The sequence below is a fragment of the Syngnathus leptorhynchus genome, chromosome 10, assembly GCF_054491065.1.
Source record: "Syngnathus leptorhynchus isolate UIUO chromosome 10, UIUO_Slep, whole genome shotgun sequence".
NCBI classification, from domain to species: Eukaryota; Metazoa; Chordata; class Actinopteri; order Syngnathiformes; family Syngnathidae; genus Syngnathus; species Syngnathus leptorhynchus.
The window spans coordinates 7,654,517-7,673,922 of record NC_141204.1 but is presented as its reverse complement, the minus strand read 5'-3'; the positions used below and the strand labels follow the sequence as shown (position 1 = coordinate 7,673,922).

Sequence of the window (19,406 nt, the reverse complement as noted above, 5' to 3'; positions counted from 1 at the left end):
TAACATAATATAATTATAATACAATTAATATTATATTAATGTGCACATGACTGAAGTCACCGCCCAAATCTTATGAAATGTCAGATCCGAGCAAAATGACAGTTTGATGAAGAACCAATCTGGTGGCAGACAAGAACAGCTGATTGAAATTCATTGCTTTTGAATGGTTGTCATTTTACTGCAGGTCAAATTTTGCCATCAGCATAGACTACTTCCAAAAGCTCCAATTAAAAAGGGAAGCCTCTGACTTACTGCAGTAACAAAGACAGCCAGTGACTCTCTAATCACAGCCACTCATGTGTTGAAGAATGAATTTGTATTCAAATGGGACATCAGCGAGTGAAAGACGACATTTCAATCAAAATGTTATCATTGAAATGAAGTTGTTTTTTGTCAGCGTTTTCCTGTTTATATGACTGCATTCTAATAGCAAACAGGTTGGCTAGAATATTAATTCATTTGAATGGAATATAAAAAGATTTCTGACTTTGTATGAACCATTATTAGAGTAAACTCCATTTTAGCACGGGGGGATACAGTCCAGGCCTAAGTTGTTGAAATCCCGCACGTGTTTATGCATTCAAATATTGGCTGGGAAAAACTTCATCTTAGCCACAGCCCAAACAGTTGCCACAAAAAATCATATTTCTGAGAATGCAAAATTAATATCATCTCAAACTTTTACCACTGATTAATATGGAAAGAAAATACCACAAATGGTGAAGTAGCTCATTTACGTTTGGTCCCGGTCCAATTGAAGGGAACCCTTCTTCCTTACATGGCAACTGAGGCAGATGCTTAAGATTTTCAGAAAATTGCAATCTACGATTGCTAATGGGTCACCGGATGTATACAGCAAAGATGGATACGGTCCAGGAATAGATTACCAGAGCAAGCTTTTATGTTTTATCACCGAAACACACAGATGTGGTCAGGTCGCTTTGAAACGAGTGAGTCAATTAGTTTGTCCATATGGTGCAATAGTGATTTGGCTATGAAAGAACAGCGGAGTTGAGCGAGAGGAGAAGGTCTCAAAGGCCCTCACCCCCACCCAAACTCAAAATATCCCTAAAGGCAATCCTTATGAACACCAGACTGACTGATTTGTTGTTGTGTGCTGCTTGTGATAGCTTGAGCAGAGCTAATGGTTTCCAATGAGATGGAGACAGAGCACCTGATCCAAAATAAAAGGGACCCTCAAAATTACTTTCACATCATTGCACCTTTTCAATTCATTATGTTCTGTCTAACACTTAATATACACGTGTTTTTAATGAAAAAAAAAAAGATACAATTAATGGAGGTCAAGCATGCTCCCAACTTATATTATTTTGTTTTTATTTTATTTTAAAACCAAAACGTTTTTTTTGTTTTTTTTACGTGAACATCTTGGCTGCCTGGTCAATAGTGGGCTTCCAGACAGCTGTGAATAATCCAAGTCATCAAGTGGTCTTAATGCAATATGAGGGCTTTAGAAAGGTCACCTACAGATCTGCCATTTCTTATAAGTCTTGTCCGCTCCTCGAGCCTGACAGTCACTAAAGGTCATAGCAGGCTACTCTCTTGTAGACATAAAAGATGACAAAGGGCTCTGCCAGGAGATTTTATCAAATAAAAACACCCACTCACTTATTAACACAAAGATGCCATTTCCAGTTTGAAGCAAGCTTACTCACCAGGTGGCTTTTTATGAAATGTCTCCTTTGTTGGTATCGTTGAGATGGATTTGGATCAGTTCTTTTAATACATATCTAGGTTAAAAATTGAGGGGGGGTTACACACTTACCAATAAATGGGAAGAATATTATATCACAGCAGATTGTGCTAATGTCCTTTCCCTACCGTTCATGATATTATGTGGAATTGATTGTTGATGTATGTTTCTTCTTCAAGCACCAGAGGGAAACTGGGGTTCACTACTTGGCTGCAACCGACGTAGGGGCTTTTGATTCAGTATGGACATTATTTTTGTCCTCACTACAACGCTGAGATTGTAACTGAAGATCAGAGCATTCTCCGTCCCATTAAAAATAGTCCATTCCTCCATATTCTATTGTAATTGCCCTCTGGAGGGTCGCAGGTAACTGGAGCCTAGCGCGGCCGAACAAGTGGCAGGGTATGCAACTATTTTTAAAAAAAAAGGCATCAAAATAATAATTAACTAATTGATATTCAATTGTCCTATACAGAAAGTTTTGTCAAAAGACCATCCATTGCCCAATCAGTAGAAAATATATATATACTATGAGTTTATGTAATTTAAACTCAGGCAACGTCTCTCATCATTTTCATTCTTTTCCTTAGACTGCAATTTCTAGTTACTATTCTGCTTATCTTGATGATGAATGATAATACCAGAATTCATGTTCAGCTCACACTCTGTTTCTGAAATATTGGATTTCTGCAACATATATATATTTGCATCATACAATATATGGGCAAACGTTCTGTTAACGACAGCATCGGTCAGCATTCCTAATCATCCAGTATGCACGGATTTGCAATTGTCAATATGTGACACAAATCATTGTTTTCATCAAAATGCATATTAACTCAAGCTGAGTCACAGATAGGGCCCGCGTGACTTTTCAGTACATGAGAAGATAAAACACTGCCCTCACTGCCATCCACATCATGGCCAATACAGGAAAAAGATCACTGTGAAATCATGCTGTGAAGTTTCTTTTGTGTAAGGACAAATCAACAATGACGCTCACGATGAAGTCTCTCCAAGGTCTTTACAGTTTGCTGGTAAACACAAACTGCAAGACGCTGATCAGCACTTTCTTCCCTTTGTTGCTTATTTCCACCTCCGCTCACAATTGAGGTCTGGGGAGTCACTTTTTTTTTGTTCAAATTGTATTTATAAGAAACGCGACGGGCTCTATTTTTGAAGAAGCGCTGGTATAATCTTGATTTTTGTACAGACGCATGACTTGCTGTGCTTGTTTGCCAATTTCACATACCAGTTTGCACCATGCTGGTTGTTTGGACGCAGCGAGGGTGTGTCGCTGATAGAACCAGCGGAATGACAATTTGATGGCAGCAAGTCAGTAAAGTTACACCTCGTCTAAATAATCACACAGGTAATATAAAGCAATTTTGCAGTTATTATACGACAGTAAAATTGTAATTGATATTGTGTGAATTTCCCCTTCTGTTTACTCCATGATGACCTTTAAATGCTCGTGTTTATGACACATGATAAGGGCAGTTGACCCTTAAATAAAGAGCGGTGGCACTCCAGGTGCTTTTGGATTTATCGTTTCCTTCCTCACACAGAGGAGATGCTTGCTGCAATATTTATTTTTTTTTTTTCCAGGAAAAGGTGTGTCTGCCTTCCTGGCATCTTCATCAGCACCTCTTCAAATTTCCTGCTGAAATCCAATGTGGCATCTTCAGTTTCCAGAGAGTGGTGTGTTATGGCTTTGCGGGTGTGCGAACTCAACAGTTCAGTAGCGCTACATGACAAGCTGCAGCAAAGAATGCTCTCAAGGAAAACGAGACGCATACACTGAAGCTTTCCACCACCGAGTCGAAGAAATCTATAGCCGTCGCTTGTACTAAAAATTCTCAGACACATGCCAATCGCAGCTCCCCTGAGCGCAGAGACATTTATTATTAATAGAGGAAATCATAGAAAGCTTTTAATTGGAGATGCTCTTGTGGGTGTCTCAAACGTAAGCGGGGTGCTGTCACTGTCAATCTAAAAACTCGCCCAGCTCTGAGGAAAACGACGGGATGCCGCGCTTTCATGTGCACCTCCCATTGACTGGAAGGATGTCATTTGAAGATATCCATCTCCTCTCACCACAGCTTCTGATTAGCAACCCCGAGTCCCAGGCTGGAGCATACTAATTTGGGAATGGCAGTGTGGGAATCACCAGAGGCAAGTATAGAGGAAAAAGGCATCGTATGCAAATGAAAAGGAGAGAATCAACTTGTCTGTCAATCAATGACAAAATTAAGGGGGGAAACGGGGGGATGCATGACCATTAATAATGACTCGCCTCAGCAGATGAAAAAGAGATGTAGTGAAGGATATATTTAAGTGACTTGCAATCAAGTCAACCGTCTGCACGCACGTTTGTGACAAATGTGAACATACAGGCATAAAAAGAAAATCAGTCATGTATGATTTCCATTCCCATTCTTTCATCTCAAATATTTGCATAATGATTGCTGATACCATCATGAATGTAAAAGTCACCCTTCTAAAACGTGAACATACCGGAGCTAATGACAGGGATGACTTTTAGATGTATTTTGTCGCTTTCTGTCTGCATTCACACTTTCCAACGAAACTGGAGTCGGTGGAACCACGATTAAAATTTGTTCGTCATTGAAACGGAGCGTCACGGAGTTCCAGTAACCTCTGTGGAAAAATGTAAAATGGAACCTAATTGGAGAGTTGCTCGGTATGCTTGAGTAAACATTAACTTTGCTCACTTCTGCCTTGCTTGCAATCTGCTCTTTTGAGTGGTGTGCAGGAGAAATATAAAGCAAAGTACGACTTGAATTTCCCCTTGAGTAATTCTAATCAGCAAAAAAAAAAAAAAAAGAAAGTCAAATAAAAACACAGGGAAGTGGAGGCAATTAATCCACAATCACAACAAAGGCCAAACAATATGAAGTTAATATCACAAGTTCCAAAATGGCAAGAAAAAGTTTGTTAATGTTTAATAAGTGGCTTGAGCCCACTGGCGCTATGGTCACTGAGCTGAGGAACATGAGGATTTGAAAGCCCCAAGTGTCTGTCACATATTGACCCACTTTTCTTGACGACTCACACAAAGAGGCAATCAGGTTATGTACACTATATATGTGCACGCGAGAGTGTGTTTTCACACCCTTCTTTGCCACCTCCTCTCTCAGATGGCCCCGCAAGAGGCTTCCAGGGCCATACCTCATTTGCCCTCATCATAGCAACTTGGGACTGGACTGACAGGCTCATTTTCCCTACTCTGCATGGAGCAGCTCAGCAGCAATGGCTCCACGCTAACGGGCACCCAGAGTGGTTTTATAATTAGCCACTTGCTCTCTGTCTCTAATGTGCCAGGAGTCACTCTCTCTCTCTCTCTTTCTGCAGATTTATATCACTTGGCAGATATGTAGCATATGCAAGCTACCACTGATGTTAATCGTCAATGTACGGTGTTATGTGTTGACTTGATTTCACAGTTATAAGCTGAAGTGAGGTGACAGAAGGAGGGGGGGGGGGGGGCGGCGTCACCATCATGTGTTGATAGCGCTTTCCGTCTCACAGCTCACTGGGTGAGAATTGGGCCCGTGGCTGTTGGCTGATTGCTTGGATGTGAAAGGATTGTGTGTTAAGTGGCTCCGAGGCAAGCAAATTGGCAAAGTCAGCCGGGTTTAGGTTAACCTTCTGATGCTAGGATCGGTAGGTAGGTAGGTAGGTAGGTAGGTAGGTAGGTAGGTAGGTAGGTAGGTAGGTAGGTAGGTAGGTAGGTAGGTAGGTAGGTAGGTAGGTAGGTAGGTAGGTAATCGTAACGATGAAAATTATGATGATGACACAAAGGCTCGGAAAAAAGGAAGTCAATAATGTTCCATTTTTTAGTCTAAAACAATTCACTATTGTTTCAAAATCCAAAGTTAAGGTTAACCACTTCAACATTACAGGTTCTGCTGTACTGTACATTATGGACTTGTGAATAAAAATGATGAAGTAAACATATAAGTGTGCATTGCGCTATAAAACAGCCTTCATTAAAAGAGATTTTAACATGGATGACTGTTCCAAGTCATTTGCGGTAAGCTGTCTGATTAACTAGATTGCAAGCAATGAAGTCACACTTGTTCTACTTCTCTTCTTGCCTTTTAGGACAGACGGCATCTGTTGTTCAGCCATGCATACACAAAGGATAGAACATTCACCGAGTGTAGAGGTGGAAATGGAGCGATCAATTAGATTTTAAAAAATGACTCTGCGTATTACCCGGCAGCTGTTAAATCGGTCAACCCTAGCAACAGCCTCTTCTCTGTAGAGCGGATGAGGGTGCTTGTCTGCACCGTGTGTTACACTCTGGAAAAACTGCAAAGAAAGTCAGATGTGGCCTCAAGCTGGAGTTTGCTTTATACACTGACGTAGTGGACAGAGATGGAGGAACAGAGGAAGGAGGTGGGGTCAGCAGGACCCCAGGGCCCCCAGGAGGGCCGGCGCTGGGGACTAGAGGTCGAGAGATGGCTCCGTTACAAATAGAGCTCCGCGATTTCCTCAGGCAAAGGCCGACCGGTCCATTTCTTTACTTGCTCCGCTTTTTAAATCTATAAACTAGAAGTGGCGCTCATGAAAGCGTAGACCTTCACCAAGGCCGAACAATCCTAATTGGATCACTACACCTCCTCCGACCTTCGACTTTGACGCAAACGTGTTGACCACACGAATCACCACGCTGGCCTCCATCAGATCAGACCACCAAATTGCATATCATAATGAGAGCTGTTTTGAATGGGTTTGAATTTCCTAATGTCAACACAATACAGTGACGTTACTAAATATCGAATAAAGTCCTTATAATGTGCAAGTGGGGCTAAAGTTGTGGCTAGTCAGTGTCGACTACAGGTGGCTGTGCCAAACTGTGGCAGGGTGTAGAACTTTCTGGTTTCTGGTGATCCCCAAGTCATCATTCAGTTGTGTCTGCTGCACTCTACCGAAAGCCTTTTTGAGGGACAAACCTCCTAGATCTCCTCTTATCAACAACCTCATTCTTTCAAGTGGTCAACACAGTCAGCTCCACCCCTAAATAATGAAGTCAGATTTTAAATTACCGCTATTGCCTCAGCAAAACATTTGGAAGGGATTTAAAAATGAGCACCAACCAAGTGAAGTGGAACTCAACACAGACTTTAATGTGCATACATCAAAGTGAGAAGAGCGAACAAGATGCTGGTTGCACGCAAAGTGTGATTTCGTTTGCAGGCATGCCTTCGACATTTCACTTGCTCGGTGTCGGTACACCAAGGTCTTCCCTATAGGGGGTCTTTTCTACAGCTTCCAAATGAGTAATGCTCAACACCAGATGGATGCCTGATCACGCAAGGGAACGCTATTCTCACCTTGGATGCATAGGCAAGTTGAGAAGCAAACTATTTTCAAGATGCATGTCTCGACTCAGTTGACCATCGAAATTCACAGAATATATACAACAGTGAAACTCACTTGGGGCTCATTTTAGAATGAGTAGAAAAAGAATCACAATACTGCCCCTGAGCATAATTACTGAGCACAACGGGGCAAAGTGCTTCAATTTGTGCAAAGTACAGCATAATGGCAGACCGTGGTTAAATCAAGCTCTTGTGAGATCTTTGCCATGGTCACAGATGGTGACAGAAAGTGCTGGTTCTTTTGACTGCGTTCACAATGAACACAACTTGAAAAGTCAAGGAATTGGGAACTGAGAAAGTGGTTAGACGATATATCTATATATATATATATATATATATATATATATATATATATATATATATATATCTTGAGAAGAGCCAAAAAAGTACAATAAAGTACAAACCGTGTTGAATTTTAAAAGCCAGCAAAACAAAAGAAAGTTTTACCGTGTGTTATATCCGTGGCAGTTATTGTTTTAACTCCAGTTATTCGATGAGACAATTTGGACAATGTTGCAATCTCCACAAACAAATGAACACCAAATATAATTTGTTTTTTTCCATTACAAGTTGAAAAAGTTCTCCCAATTATTGCATTTGTTGATTTAAATATGAAATGGTTATGTTGGGAAACGATTGGGCCCATGACTGCCATTGCTGCCTTTTAATGTAATTTGGTGCAGAAAGACAAAACAAACAGTGTTGCATTGTTGCTAAATGTGAGCTGTAGGCACAAGCAGCTATTTAATTGCTTTGGGTGCTGTTTTATATTCAGTCTGTGTCATCCTCATAATGTTCTGTCTACTTCTGTCTCTTGCTTAATGTTTTACTCTTGTCAGTTTACCTTTGTTTGGAATTATGATTCAAGCTCGGTGTCAAGTTGGTTATCAATTAATTGTAATTGTTCAATAAACTGCAAAAAGAAAAAGAAAAGCGGAACCATCAAGTTGTCTTGATTTCCCCCACTTCTTATACTTTTACTTTTCGCAGTTTATTGCACAATTACTTAGAGGGTGATTAGTCAGGTTGATAACCTTCAACAAAGAAAACATTGTCTGATTTTAAGTTCAACTATGTTCAGTAATTGCATACATACTTTGGGAAAACATGAAGCACAAGTAACCACAAATTGATTGAGACCCACTCAAACACATTCTGTAACCCAAACCAAACAATTCAAACTAAACATTTCAAACTAAGCATTCAAGTCCATTTCCTACCAGTTGCATGTGACCAGGAACTGAGGAGTTTCTTTGGGTTGCTTTTCTTTGCTTTCTCTGTTTAAGTTTTCTTTCTGCCACTAAGAGGCTTTTCCTTTTTTGTTCCCCAGCTTTGCTGGCAATATGGCCATCTCTGGCATCTGACAGGATGTTTTTGCTTAATTGTGATGAAGATGGTTTTTCTCTGCTCCCTGCAGGTTTGGAGGAGAACTCGTAGATATTTTCTTGGGTGATCTCTGCCTCTGTCAGTTGACATGACACAATGTACACAAATGTATTGCAGTGGATCTATCTTTGGAAAGACAAATATATCTGATTGTTCTCATGTTTTCATGATTTCTTTTGAGTCTTTTATATTCCGCTGACCTAACGGTAGCGTGTTCTCGCTTACCTAACTAAATAAACGCTGCTTCTCTACCGATGACCTGCGTTCTTGCCTTTGAAAATAGTGACATAAAAAAGTTATTTTTCCAAGATGGAAGTTGGAGAAGTTCCCACTGAAGAAGGAAGGAGGTGAGCAGCTGTGATGGGGGTAAAGATCATGATAGAGATCATCATTAAAGAATAAACAATCAATCTGAAATAAAAGCTTATCCCTGACTTTTTTATTTACATCGGCATAAATCAACGATTCATCGAAACCAGTTGACTAGAATGAGGTCTCTTTTTTTTCAATGGTTTTTGTTCTGATTTTCCAGTTTACTGTATGACGGGCTAAGTTTGAGTAGACTTTTATTACATCCAAGTGGAAAATTTAGGTTTGGAAAAAAAAAAAAACAAGGTCATGTGTTTGATCTTCAAGGTAGTAAATTTAGATTTTTTTGCTCTCAAAGCTGGATTTGATTTCCCCCAAAGAAATCAGAGAAATGACTAACGAGCCTTTTATAGGTGATTTTGCATGCTCACAAAAAAACAACAACATTACAGATAACAAAGAAACTCATTTGGGTATAGAGTGCAAAAGTAAACATTGTTTTGAGGTACCAAGCACTTCACCTTAGGGTCTCTGTGGTTTCCACCTCCTTCACATTTGCTCTCAGGAGAAGACACTTCTCTTTTAGTTATCGCTGAAATAAAGGCTGTCTATTTTCGTGCTTCCCTATAGGATCAGGATTATACAGAGAAAGAGCTCTCTTGATGAGCTTTTTGTAGAATTACCTCTTCTCCACTTATTTGATCTGCATCTATATGTACGGGCACATTTCTTTCACCGTGTTCGGAATTTCAGTGAACAAATAAAAGGTCGAGAATGTAAACGGGGTTTTCTATGCTGGGTGATCAATGGTATTGAGTGTGCAGAACGAATGGCGAGGGAAAGGAGGATTACATAGACAGAGGAGGGGAAAGTGGACTTTGGAGCCAAAAGCAAATCGCATCACTAACTGCTCCAGCCCGGGCTCAATCATCCATACCATGCAAGTGGTATAATTAATTTTGGAGCGTAATATCAACTGATATAATTGGGCATTCTCCACTAATGAAGATCCTCTGTATTGTCATTGGCGAGGTGCTAATTGATGGGACGTTGATCGGATAAAGCGCAGTGTGGGTTGGGCCTCTGCAGGATATGATGACGGAAGTGCCGCTTGCAAACATTTTTCAGCTTGATTGCGTTCTTTTAGGCAAGTTTTATTTCGTTTTGCCAATGACTCACTGTCTGCTTTCAAAAAGCCGGTTAATGTGTGTGTGAGAAGCTGCTTCGCCATCATTTACCCTCACATGAAAGGACTTTGGAAAGAGGGTGGAAAAAAAAAATAAGTCACTGCATGGAGGGAGTTGAGGGGTTGTACAGGTCGTGTTGGAAGTTTCGATTGAGGAAAGCGCAGGGTCAAGGATTTGTGAGGTGAAGGGCTGGAAGGGAGGGGGGGGGTGAAATCAGTTGGGGGAATAATAGGACAGCTAATTGGTTTTGACAAGTTTGGCGAGCTGGAAGTAATGTAGACCTTTTTTTTTTTAAAGCTGAGACAAGAGAATATCCAGCAAAACTATGAGATAATCAGGGGGACCATTCAGGAGGAGCTGAATACAGGACAAGGGTGTGGGGGGACCCGAGCCATAACACGGGCCTGCTCGTGACCCTGATGGGTCTGCCGAACAGAATCTGCGCTCGTGTACAGCCGCTAGGGGGCAAAAGACTGAAAGCAGTTGAAACAATACAAAAAAAACCGATTTTTATTTCATTTTTACCTTTGTAATTCTATTTGTTCGTTTTAGTAGGGTTAAACAAAGCATCAAAATGGAGGACTATCCATAAGAGGTAGTTCAAGCCCATGCAGATGTCATTCAGGCTGACTCATTGGCTCCACTTTTTGATTGATTGACGGGCAGCTGTCAGCACCCATTGAGAATTCTACTTTCATTCTCCATCACTGATGGTGTCACGGTGCTGTATTTTATCGTTTGGATTTCACTTGGAAAAAAGTCAAAAGTAGTAATCATCTCTCTGAAAAAGCACATTTGCGTCACTAGCCTACTTCTCGGTGTTTTCCGTAAGATTTTTTCCATCCTTCACATTAGTGCAGCTTCCCGCATAGTAGCTGCCGGAATCAGCATGCGGTCAACTGTGGCAGTCAAGGAGAGAAAAAAGAAAATATTGAAGGCCTTGCTCCTTCTGTCAGCTTTCACCTCACTTGCCTGCTTGTTCTTGTTTTCACAGCCTTTAATCCTGTTCTCCAACACGAAGCAGTTACAGGTTTTGACAGCAGACTGTAATGACCTAAGCTATTCCTTGTGGGGGGTGACGAGGAAAAGGAGGAAAGGGAAAAAGATGAAATATTCACGTAGAATATTAAGGAAACACCATTTAGAATTGATTAACAGGTGTTGTTGTTTTTTTTTTACACAAACCTACGTTGGTTTATTGGAACAGAAATGTAGTGTCAGTTGGTGAAATAATTGAGGATTCTTATCTTAAATCGAGTGCAATTATTAGCTATAAAGAGGAGTTTCAACTATTTCTATTCAGAGGAAGACAACTATGACTAAGTATTACGATACACGCAGTTTGTGGTTGTTTTAAATTCATAATGCATAAGTCTCTTTGTTTTTATTCATTCTGCAAAAACCGCAGTTTGGTGTGAAGTGATCTGAGTAAAGTTAAAAACGCTATCAGTGTTCATACCTCATCGGATCACACGTATCTCAAAGCACCACTGTATTAAGAAAGGAACATAAATTCAGTTCATGCTTCTTTTTATGTGTCAGGTTCGCTCATAAGATTTTTTTTTAGACAAATTGCACTAAATTGTACGGCGACCTTGAGTGCCTTATAAATAGAATGTATAATTATTATTATTATTATTATTAAATTGGATTCAACTGGATGCTTGACTTTCAAAAATAATAACAATAAATAAAGCTCAGCAATGAAATAGTCCAGTGGTGAATAAACAAATGAGTAACTCAATGGGAGGGAAAAATTCATCGCACCGAAGTTTGGGACAGTTAAACCCAGCGTTCACCTTTGAAAGATTTGCTGGGACTGCTGTTACAGTAATTGCTTTCTGCACAGCATCTGAAACAAAACGTCTGCGTGAATAAGGATTTGTCCATTGAATTCTCATGTCAGGCTCAAAGGAGGACTCCGCCTCAAACAGATGTGTTCCTTCAATTCATCCAATTCACATCTTATTTCCTTTGATATAATCACACCTCCTTCATACTACTTTTACCCCCCTTCTGTTAAAACACACCATCTCATTAGTTTCCATCTATTCACGTGACAACTGGCTCACCTCCTCCTTGTTAAGCCTCCAGCCTAGACAGACAAAATCTGCAGCCCTCACTGCTCCTGATGTTCACATTACAGACACCTACATATTTCCCCCATGGGCTTAAACCTTTCTAGTCCATAGATGAGATAGGCACATCTCAGACTTTAGATCCTCATAGACTGATCATCTATATAAATAAAGGTTTAATTAAGAAATGCTCCTCTGTAGTAGGCTCAAGGGACTTTGGGATTAGTGACTGAAGAAAGAAGCTCTATATCTATATACGTATATATAAACACTTTTGTCACGAGAGAACACAATCTATAAGCCTCACCTTTCCAAAGCACAATAAAGGGATATGTATTTAATATCTGAAAGCTTACATGAATGTCACCAGCCACTTGGCCCTCTGGAATGAAAAAAATATAGACTTCAATTATATTGACAATAAAAATATATATTTTTTTCTTTTAATCGACCTCTCCCAATGAGCAGTCGACAGAACCCATCGAGATTAATTGCTGTGGAAATGAATTCCGAGTATAACGGTATGTCTCATCAAAAATACACTTTCCTTTATCAGGATGAGTCACGGCAGCAATTTTGTGATTTGGTTAATATTCTGTGCTGCTGCCACTACTCCATGAGCCTCTGACATATCTGATTCTATTATAGACTGTCTCTTAATTTGGATGCTTCTGGAATACCCGCACGAAAGGATTCGCAGCTATACGTGCATATGCAAAACAACCCGCTGACCGGAACTTACAAAGATTAAAAAATAGACAAATAGGGTGCAAAAAAAAAAATACATCAACACGGTTATATAATGAATCGAGGACGGTTTAATGTTAAAATTGTTATTAGATTTTACTCAGTGGGATTATGATTCAGTTCAATATGGTATGCCTCACTAAGAAGGACTGCAATGACTAGAAGAACTATTTATTTATTTATTTATTTATTTATTTATTTGAGTTTTGGCATTTTTGCCACTTTCAAACCCTAACCACACAACACAAAACTCTCACCCTAGTTTGAAACCCTACCCTCGTTTGCAACCTTCCTTTAAAACCCTAACCCAAGTTTGAAACCCTAACCGCAGTTTGAAACACTAACGCTAGTAATTTGAAGACTAAATAAAATCAAAGTTTTTGATTGTTTTACAAAAACAAGGACTTCATTTGAGAACTTCCACTTTGTGGAGTGAAAGCAGCTTCTTTTTCTCTGACCTCGAGCCGACTGCCCTCACAGAAGGTGGGCCAGTTAGTTATGTTTCAAAGTAGCTCAAGCAGGGGATCACACTCATTAAAAGCAATTCTTCCTCTCCTCTCTTCATTATGGCCCACCCCCCTTTTTTCTCTCCTCCCTTTCTCACTGTATTTCTCCCTTTCCTCATTTCACAGACTAAAAAGTCTTTTTGCTCCTTCGTCCGGAGGTAGATCACTTTAATTCTGCTTCACAGATCTTTTTCAAAAAGACCCGAGACCCGGGGACCTCAGAACCAGTGACCGTTGGATGAACTCGGGCCGACCAGCCAGGTCCCGGACGCTTGTAAACACGGCCATCATCTCACACGCTCTTATTGCCCCCCCCCCCCCCAAAGCAAGCATGGTGGGGTCTCCGCCCCTCCCCTCCTGTGGCCCCCAAAGGCATCAGGATTTGAGTGTTTGCAACCACTTGTCACACAATCCGGTCTTGTTGGCTGTCACTTTACACAGAAAGGTCGCTTAATGATTTAAAGGTACATGGCCAACATATACATAACTCATTAAGTCGTTTTTGAAGGACTTGCAAAGACAGTCAGGCTTGTCAACGGAAAATTGATTTTTATTTTTTTTTTTATGAAAGTTTATTTCTTTGTGTGCAGCAAGTAAAGAAGAGCAACCAGCAACAAATGTCATTTGTAAAATAATGTGTAGTTTTTATTTATTTATTGCCATTATAGTTACTATTTGACATCAGTTGTTATCACAACCTTCCAAGTCAATAAATGGGTGCTTTATATGTGCAGAAAGATGAAATGCATTGGTTTTATTTTTCCAATTCCTTCCTTAAAGGGCAGGTGGTGGGATTTGTGGTGCCTAAGATTTAGGGATAAACACCATTCCAATGGAAACGGCTCAAGTGCTATGGTGATGACCTTTGCTTAGAAGACATTCTGTAGATGGGTGTAACTGACTGACATTATAACCACGTGCCTGCTTCATTCATTCATCCATGTGCTTTTGGCCATTATTGCATTTAAGACCTGCCTTTGAATTGAGAGGACAAAAATAGAATCTCTCTTTTTTTTTTTTTTTTTTTTTAAATACCACTTATACAGGGAGCTGGAGGCTATTAGATAAGTATGGACAAAGGGCAAACTACAATATGGAATATATAATAATATAGAATACAGAAAATTGTATATATTGTAGATTGTGGGGGTTTTTTTCCCAGCGAGAAAAGTTTCATTTAGTCACTGTCCTCTGAATTAGAACGAGAGAAGCAGCCAGCTCTTGTGTCATGTGCATAGTTAATATTAACAAGTTAACTGACTGGATGTTTATTAACATTTTAAAATAAAATAAGGAGACATAGTGAGGAAGAAGCATTCATTCATTCATTCATTCAATCTTTCATGAAAAGAGATTCTGTGGTTAACGTTGCTCTCCAATAGACAAGGCTAGTGTATTTTTCTCCATTCTTTAAGATTTCAAAAACTTTTTTAAAACCCAAGTTACACTATATGTCCAAGTACAGGTGTTAATTCAATTCACGAAAATTGTGTAATGCTACAACAATTCAACCATCCAAAAGTGTAACACTGTCCCCAAAGTAACACCTCCCCCTCATCATCGTCATCAACAGATAAGTCCAACTCTTCCTAAAAAAGCCAAACACGCTGCATGGACCTCTTTTTTTTTTTTTTTTAGAATTTACAATTACAATACAATTTGAGATTCTAGTGTGTGAGATATTAGTGTGAATGGAATGGGTGAAAACCATAAAAACAACTTGAAAATGACAATATGCCAGAGGGTAACAGCTCGCAGCAACCTTTTTATTTTTTGACTAGGGAGAGAGAACGATAAACTTTCCATTTTTGGAACGATGAACTTAGTTCATAACATTTAAATCAATCATCAGCAATCAATCAGCTTGATTGATTGATTAAATTATGAATTATGAACTGAGCAAGTTCATTTTCACATTTGTGAATTGAACTAGTTTGTGTAGAAAATTGACTTTCCCAACATTGTTAGTTACTGAAATCCTCAACAGTAACACAATGGTCAGTCGTAATCAGAATTTTAAGATAGTTTGGGAGCATTGTATGAAGTTAAACGTGGTTAGACTGACTCCCAGTGGTGGTTGTCTGAACATGCGAGATTGAGAAATCTTATTGAACTAAATTGAATTTAACATGCTGCTTTAGTAAATTTTGTAAGGTGTTTTTTATTTCTGCACTTTGTTTTCAAATGTGTGGGGTTTTTTTTCCAATGTTTTTTGTAATTTAAATCATGAAATGTGCTGTATACAAAGCTGCATTGCTTTTCTTGTGGAAGTCAGGATTTGTGGATTTGTAATGTTTTTAACTAAACTGTTCAGCGTCAACTATTTAAGAGGTAAAAGAAATATATATTTTTTTTTTTAAGAAGTTCACCAATTTAGATTTGGATATTTCTATAGAAATTAAGTTCACTTATTGTTTACTTGCAGATGACTAAAACACAAAAAGCATACTTACATTTCCGTCAAATAGCACAAAATTAAGAAATAAGGACAAAGTTAATAATTCCGTAACTAAATATTTTGTTTATTGCTGAATATTGAAATTGAAAACATAAAAATAGCTGCAGTTGCAAAAAGAAATCCTTTTACTGTAAATTCAATTCTGGACATCCAAACAATATTCCAGTAAATTCTATACAGGTATACAGAAAGGTTTTGTTCCCTAACATTAAACAGTAGTGCTTAAAGTATATTTACAGTACATGTATTTTTACATTTCTTAAACATTTCTCTATCTTGTGATTTAATAAATAATAGTAATGAAGGCAATGCTTGATGCATATATGTTCGGTATCACTCTCGCCAAGTGTAAAACCCTCATCCGTGCAACATACCTGGTTCGTGGTTAAAGGCTTATGTGGATTTGGAGTATGTGCAAATGACTATCACATTCCAAAATAGTTCATCAATGACTCTGGGCCGATGATGCAATGGCACACCAACTGTTTTCTAAAGCCTGTGAGCAAACAACACTTGTCAATTGTGTTTTCCCTTCATTTCAGGTGCAAATACATGACAATAATAATATACAATAATTAGATGTTATATCAGCCCTTCTAGTTTTCCTCATCTTGTTGGTTTAGGAAAATACACCATAAGCCAGAGCCACGTGAGATCTTCTTAATGGCTCTAATCTTATGTGGTGTGCATAAGCCAGCCAGGCGCACCTGAAACAATTCTATGCACGCTAACTTCCCAGGAACATGTCATTAACATGTTTAACAAATGGCATTTTAATGTATAAGGTAAGTTGAAGAGTACATTTGATCTGGAATCATAGTTGAGATAAGGTTGCTCGAGTCGTTTTCATAGTCTACCAGGTAAAAGAGTGGTACAACAAATTGAAAATCAACAACAAATAGCCAGATGTGTGCAGCTTGCCGGCAGCGCTCGTGATATTGCAGTCGTTGCTATAGCAGCAGTGAACTCGGTAGCTCTGACTGTTAACCTGGCTGCAGAAAGACTTGTAGGAGCAGGACTTCATTACCCCACCTGACAACAGACAATCCGGTCACACTCATTTAGCTTCCGTCTTATTTGATTATGTAAAATGTTCAAATAGTTCATTGTGTTAAATAGCTCAGAATGGCATCGGTAAATTAGTAACTAGTTATTTGTTGTTTTTTTAAAGAGTGAATGTTTTTGTAATTAAAGTGGAGTACACACATTGATGATCTCGTTCCAAAATCAATTTTTGTTTTGTTTTTTTCATTCAAATTGTTGGTGGGAAAGGATTTGAACCAATTTATCTTGCACTCATTTGAATAGAGGTGTGCAGACATTTTATAGCAGTGAGTTTGCTGTACAATAAAATGGTAGTTTGTGTTGGACTCACTGTTATGGCCCACCACCACAGCACAGGCATCTGAGTAGCTGGGACATGTTCTGGAGCCTTGTCGGTTGCAGTCTTCATTATTGGAGGCCATACATGTGTAACATTGGAGAGCAGTACCTGAGGAAAACACATGAGAAGCAAAGAGTGGGCAACCAAAGTTCTGTGTGCTTTTAGAAGAAGCGCATCTTGCACCCTGGAACTGTTTACGCGTGACGATGAGTCACTCGTGTAGTGCGGCTGTTATGCCCCATGCTGACTCCAATCAATCCCTTAAGCCCAAATGCTCAACACACACGATGAAAGCATTAGCCCGCAGTCCTATTAAGGGATTAGATGCAAGAATCGCATGCCCGTTGATAGACAACAACTAAACAGAGTCAAAATAGCAACTCTGACTGTGCTTTTATCATTTATAGTCTTTCGGTTGTGTTATTATTAACCCCTCCTATGATCCTGTCTTAAACTTAAGTTGTATACAGTGTAACGTAGCTTGGACTCATTTATCTTTTCTACCAGATGGCAACAAGAGTGTCTATAAATGATATAACAAAGTCAATGCAAAGGCAGAACAAAACTCTTGAATGGGGAAAAAAAAGACAGATTTAAAGAAATTCTTCTTACCATTTGATGTGAGCAGGACCACGAAAATCAAGATCAATAAACAGGACAGCAGAGCTTGCATGGTGCTACCCAGGCTGTCAATATCCTTGTCTTGATCTCAAGATGAAAAGCAGGTTGTCCCCCTAACCCCGCGCAGACAAGATTATCAGACCCTCAATATGGCCCTTTCTGTTCTGACTTGCCTACTTAATGGATCTCCTCAAATAGAGGTGGTATACAATAGTCGAGTTCCATCCTTGAGCCCGTGCAACTTTCCTCTAGAGCCACACCCATCCTTATGTGAGTGGTCACTTCTTCAACCCTATCTGAACTGTGGCTGACCACTAAAGATTGCTTTCTCAGACCCTGTACTAAATTTGTTGACAGATATCTGGTAGTGTATGGAAAATAATTCTCATATGATATGCAAAGATGATGTAAATGATGTAAATTACACACAGAAAAACAAAAACGATTGTTTGGATTTATCTATTTAATAATATTCATCCATTGTTTTCAGTTCAAAAATAGTTTATAAAACGTGTTCATTATGTGCCATTACAACACAAGGGTGCACAAACATCCAACGAATCTAGTCTTGCAGAAAAGTGTATCTACATAAAAAATAAAAATACCAAAATATTGATCCTATTTATGGATCGTGGCTGGTTGGAGTCTCTGTGTGCTTTGGCTGCAGTGCTGCCCAGGGATCCTCCAACATGGACGGACTGAAGTATGTTTCGATCGAGCCGGAAAAATCATGCTGGAAACAACAAAAAATAGATATGCATTTTAGTCACACACACATTTGGTAAAAGGCTGCCGATGATTTCACTTCTAGCTTGAAGATAATCTTGCTTGTTATATTTTGATGTTAAATAATCGTACATGTGGTGCTTTGATTGGGTCATCTGACAGACGCCATTCATCAATTTACCTGCACATTCATAGCCGAAGGGTTGAAATTTGCAGGCCTCCCGAAATTGTTTCCCCTTCGTTGCTTCCCTGAGAAATGACGGCCACCGCTGCCGTACATAGGAGACCCTCCAAAGCCCCGTCCTCCGCCACTTCCTGGCGAATCTCTCCAATGTCCACGGTTGAAACCAGGGGAATACGTCGGAGAATTGGGTGTGTAAGGATAGTAGCCCCGTGGAGACGCACCACGGTGTCCAGCGCCTCTGTAGGGTGTCCAACCTGAAGGTGGGGAGGGAAATCTTTCGTTCCAATTTGGCCTGGTCGGTGTTTGATCCATATCGGTTCAAAATCGACTCAAAACAGTAATGTGCAACAACAGAACATAACAAAACTGAACCGGAACCGGAAATGAAGTGTTCTTAGTTTGTGACTGCAGCGTCGCTCAGTGGTTTTTTACGGCAGTGCAACATAAAATAAATGAAAACATAAGTAGATGACCTCAAAATAAAAACGGGGAAGTGCCAGGTCATTCCTAGGCCTAGGTGACGTAAAAAAATAAACGTATATGTTTGTTTAAAAAAAAAAAAACATTTACATTGAGGATAAAATTATTCCCATGTTTGTTATTTATAATCAATAGTTAATTCAATCAATCAATCATTATAATTCCTAATTTGATAGGTAGATGTGTGACTTGTATGACACAAGTAAATAACCACC

General features: G+C 39.4%; 2 protein-coding genes and 1 long non-coding RNA gene across 3 annotated transcripts in view; all 3 read right to left on the bottom strand.

Moving 5' to 3' along the window:
• The window catches only part of LOC147050238 (uncharacterized), a 36,283-nt gene extending 27,796 nt beyond the window's left edge, over positions 1–8,487 (bottom strand). Inside the window, exon 1 of the long non-coding RNA XR_015067465.1 lies at positions 8,346–8,487. This is a non-coding gene — a long non-coding RNA (uncharacterized LOC147050238). The remainder of the gene's footprint in view (positions 1–8,345) is intronic.
• A 7,880-nt stretch (positions 8,488–16,367) lies between these two features.
• ly6pge (lymphocyte antigen 6 family member pge) lies at positions 16,368–17,853 on the bottom strand. The gene is made up of 3 exons (XM_085922595.1): positions 17,793–17,853; positions 17,172–17,288; positions 16,368–16,828 (listed from the first exon to the last, which is right to left on the bottom strand). Exons 1-3 carry the CDS (start codon positions 17,851–17,853, stop codon positions 16,650–16,652), a joined length of 357 nt encoding a protein of 118 aa, XP_085778721.1. The 3' UTR covers positions 16,368–16,649.
• Positions 17,854–18,249: 396 nt separating this feature from the next.
• mplkip (M-phase specific PLK1 interacting protein) lies at positions 18,250–19,109 on the bottom strand. Its single transcript, XM_085922306.1, has 2 exons — positions 18,709–19,109; positions 18,250–18,534 (listed from the first exon to the last, which is right to left on the bottom strand). The coding sequence occupies exons 1-2, from the start codon at positions 19,021–19,023 to the stop codon at positions 18,424–18,426; spliced, it is 426 nt and encodes a 141-aa protein (XP_085778432.1). The 5' UTR covers positions 19,024–19,109; the 3' UTR covers positions 18,250–18,423.
• Positions 19,110–19,406: the final 297 nt, after the last annotated feature.

Coding starts and splice junctions, on each gene's coding strand:
- ly6pge (XM_085922595.1), bottom strand. CDS start 17,853: ATGCAAGCTCTGCTGTCCTGTTTATTGATCTTGATTTTCGTGGTCCTG. Junction 17,289..17,792: donor GGTCCTGCTCACATCAAATG/GTAAGAAGAATT, acceptor TGTTTTCCTCAG/GTACTGCTCTCCAATGTTAC. Junction 16,829..17,171: donor TGTGGTGGTGGGCCATAACA/GTGAGTCCAACA, acceptor GTCTGTTGTCAG/GTGGGGTAATGAAGTCCTGC.
- mplkip (XM_085922306.1), bottom strand. CDS start 19,023: ATGGATCAAACACCGACCAGGCCAAATTGGAACGAAAGATTTCCCTCC. Junction 18,535..18,708: donor CTTCGGCTATGAATGTGCAG/GTAAATTGATGA, acceptor TGTTGTTTCCAG/CATGATTTTTCCGGCTCGAT.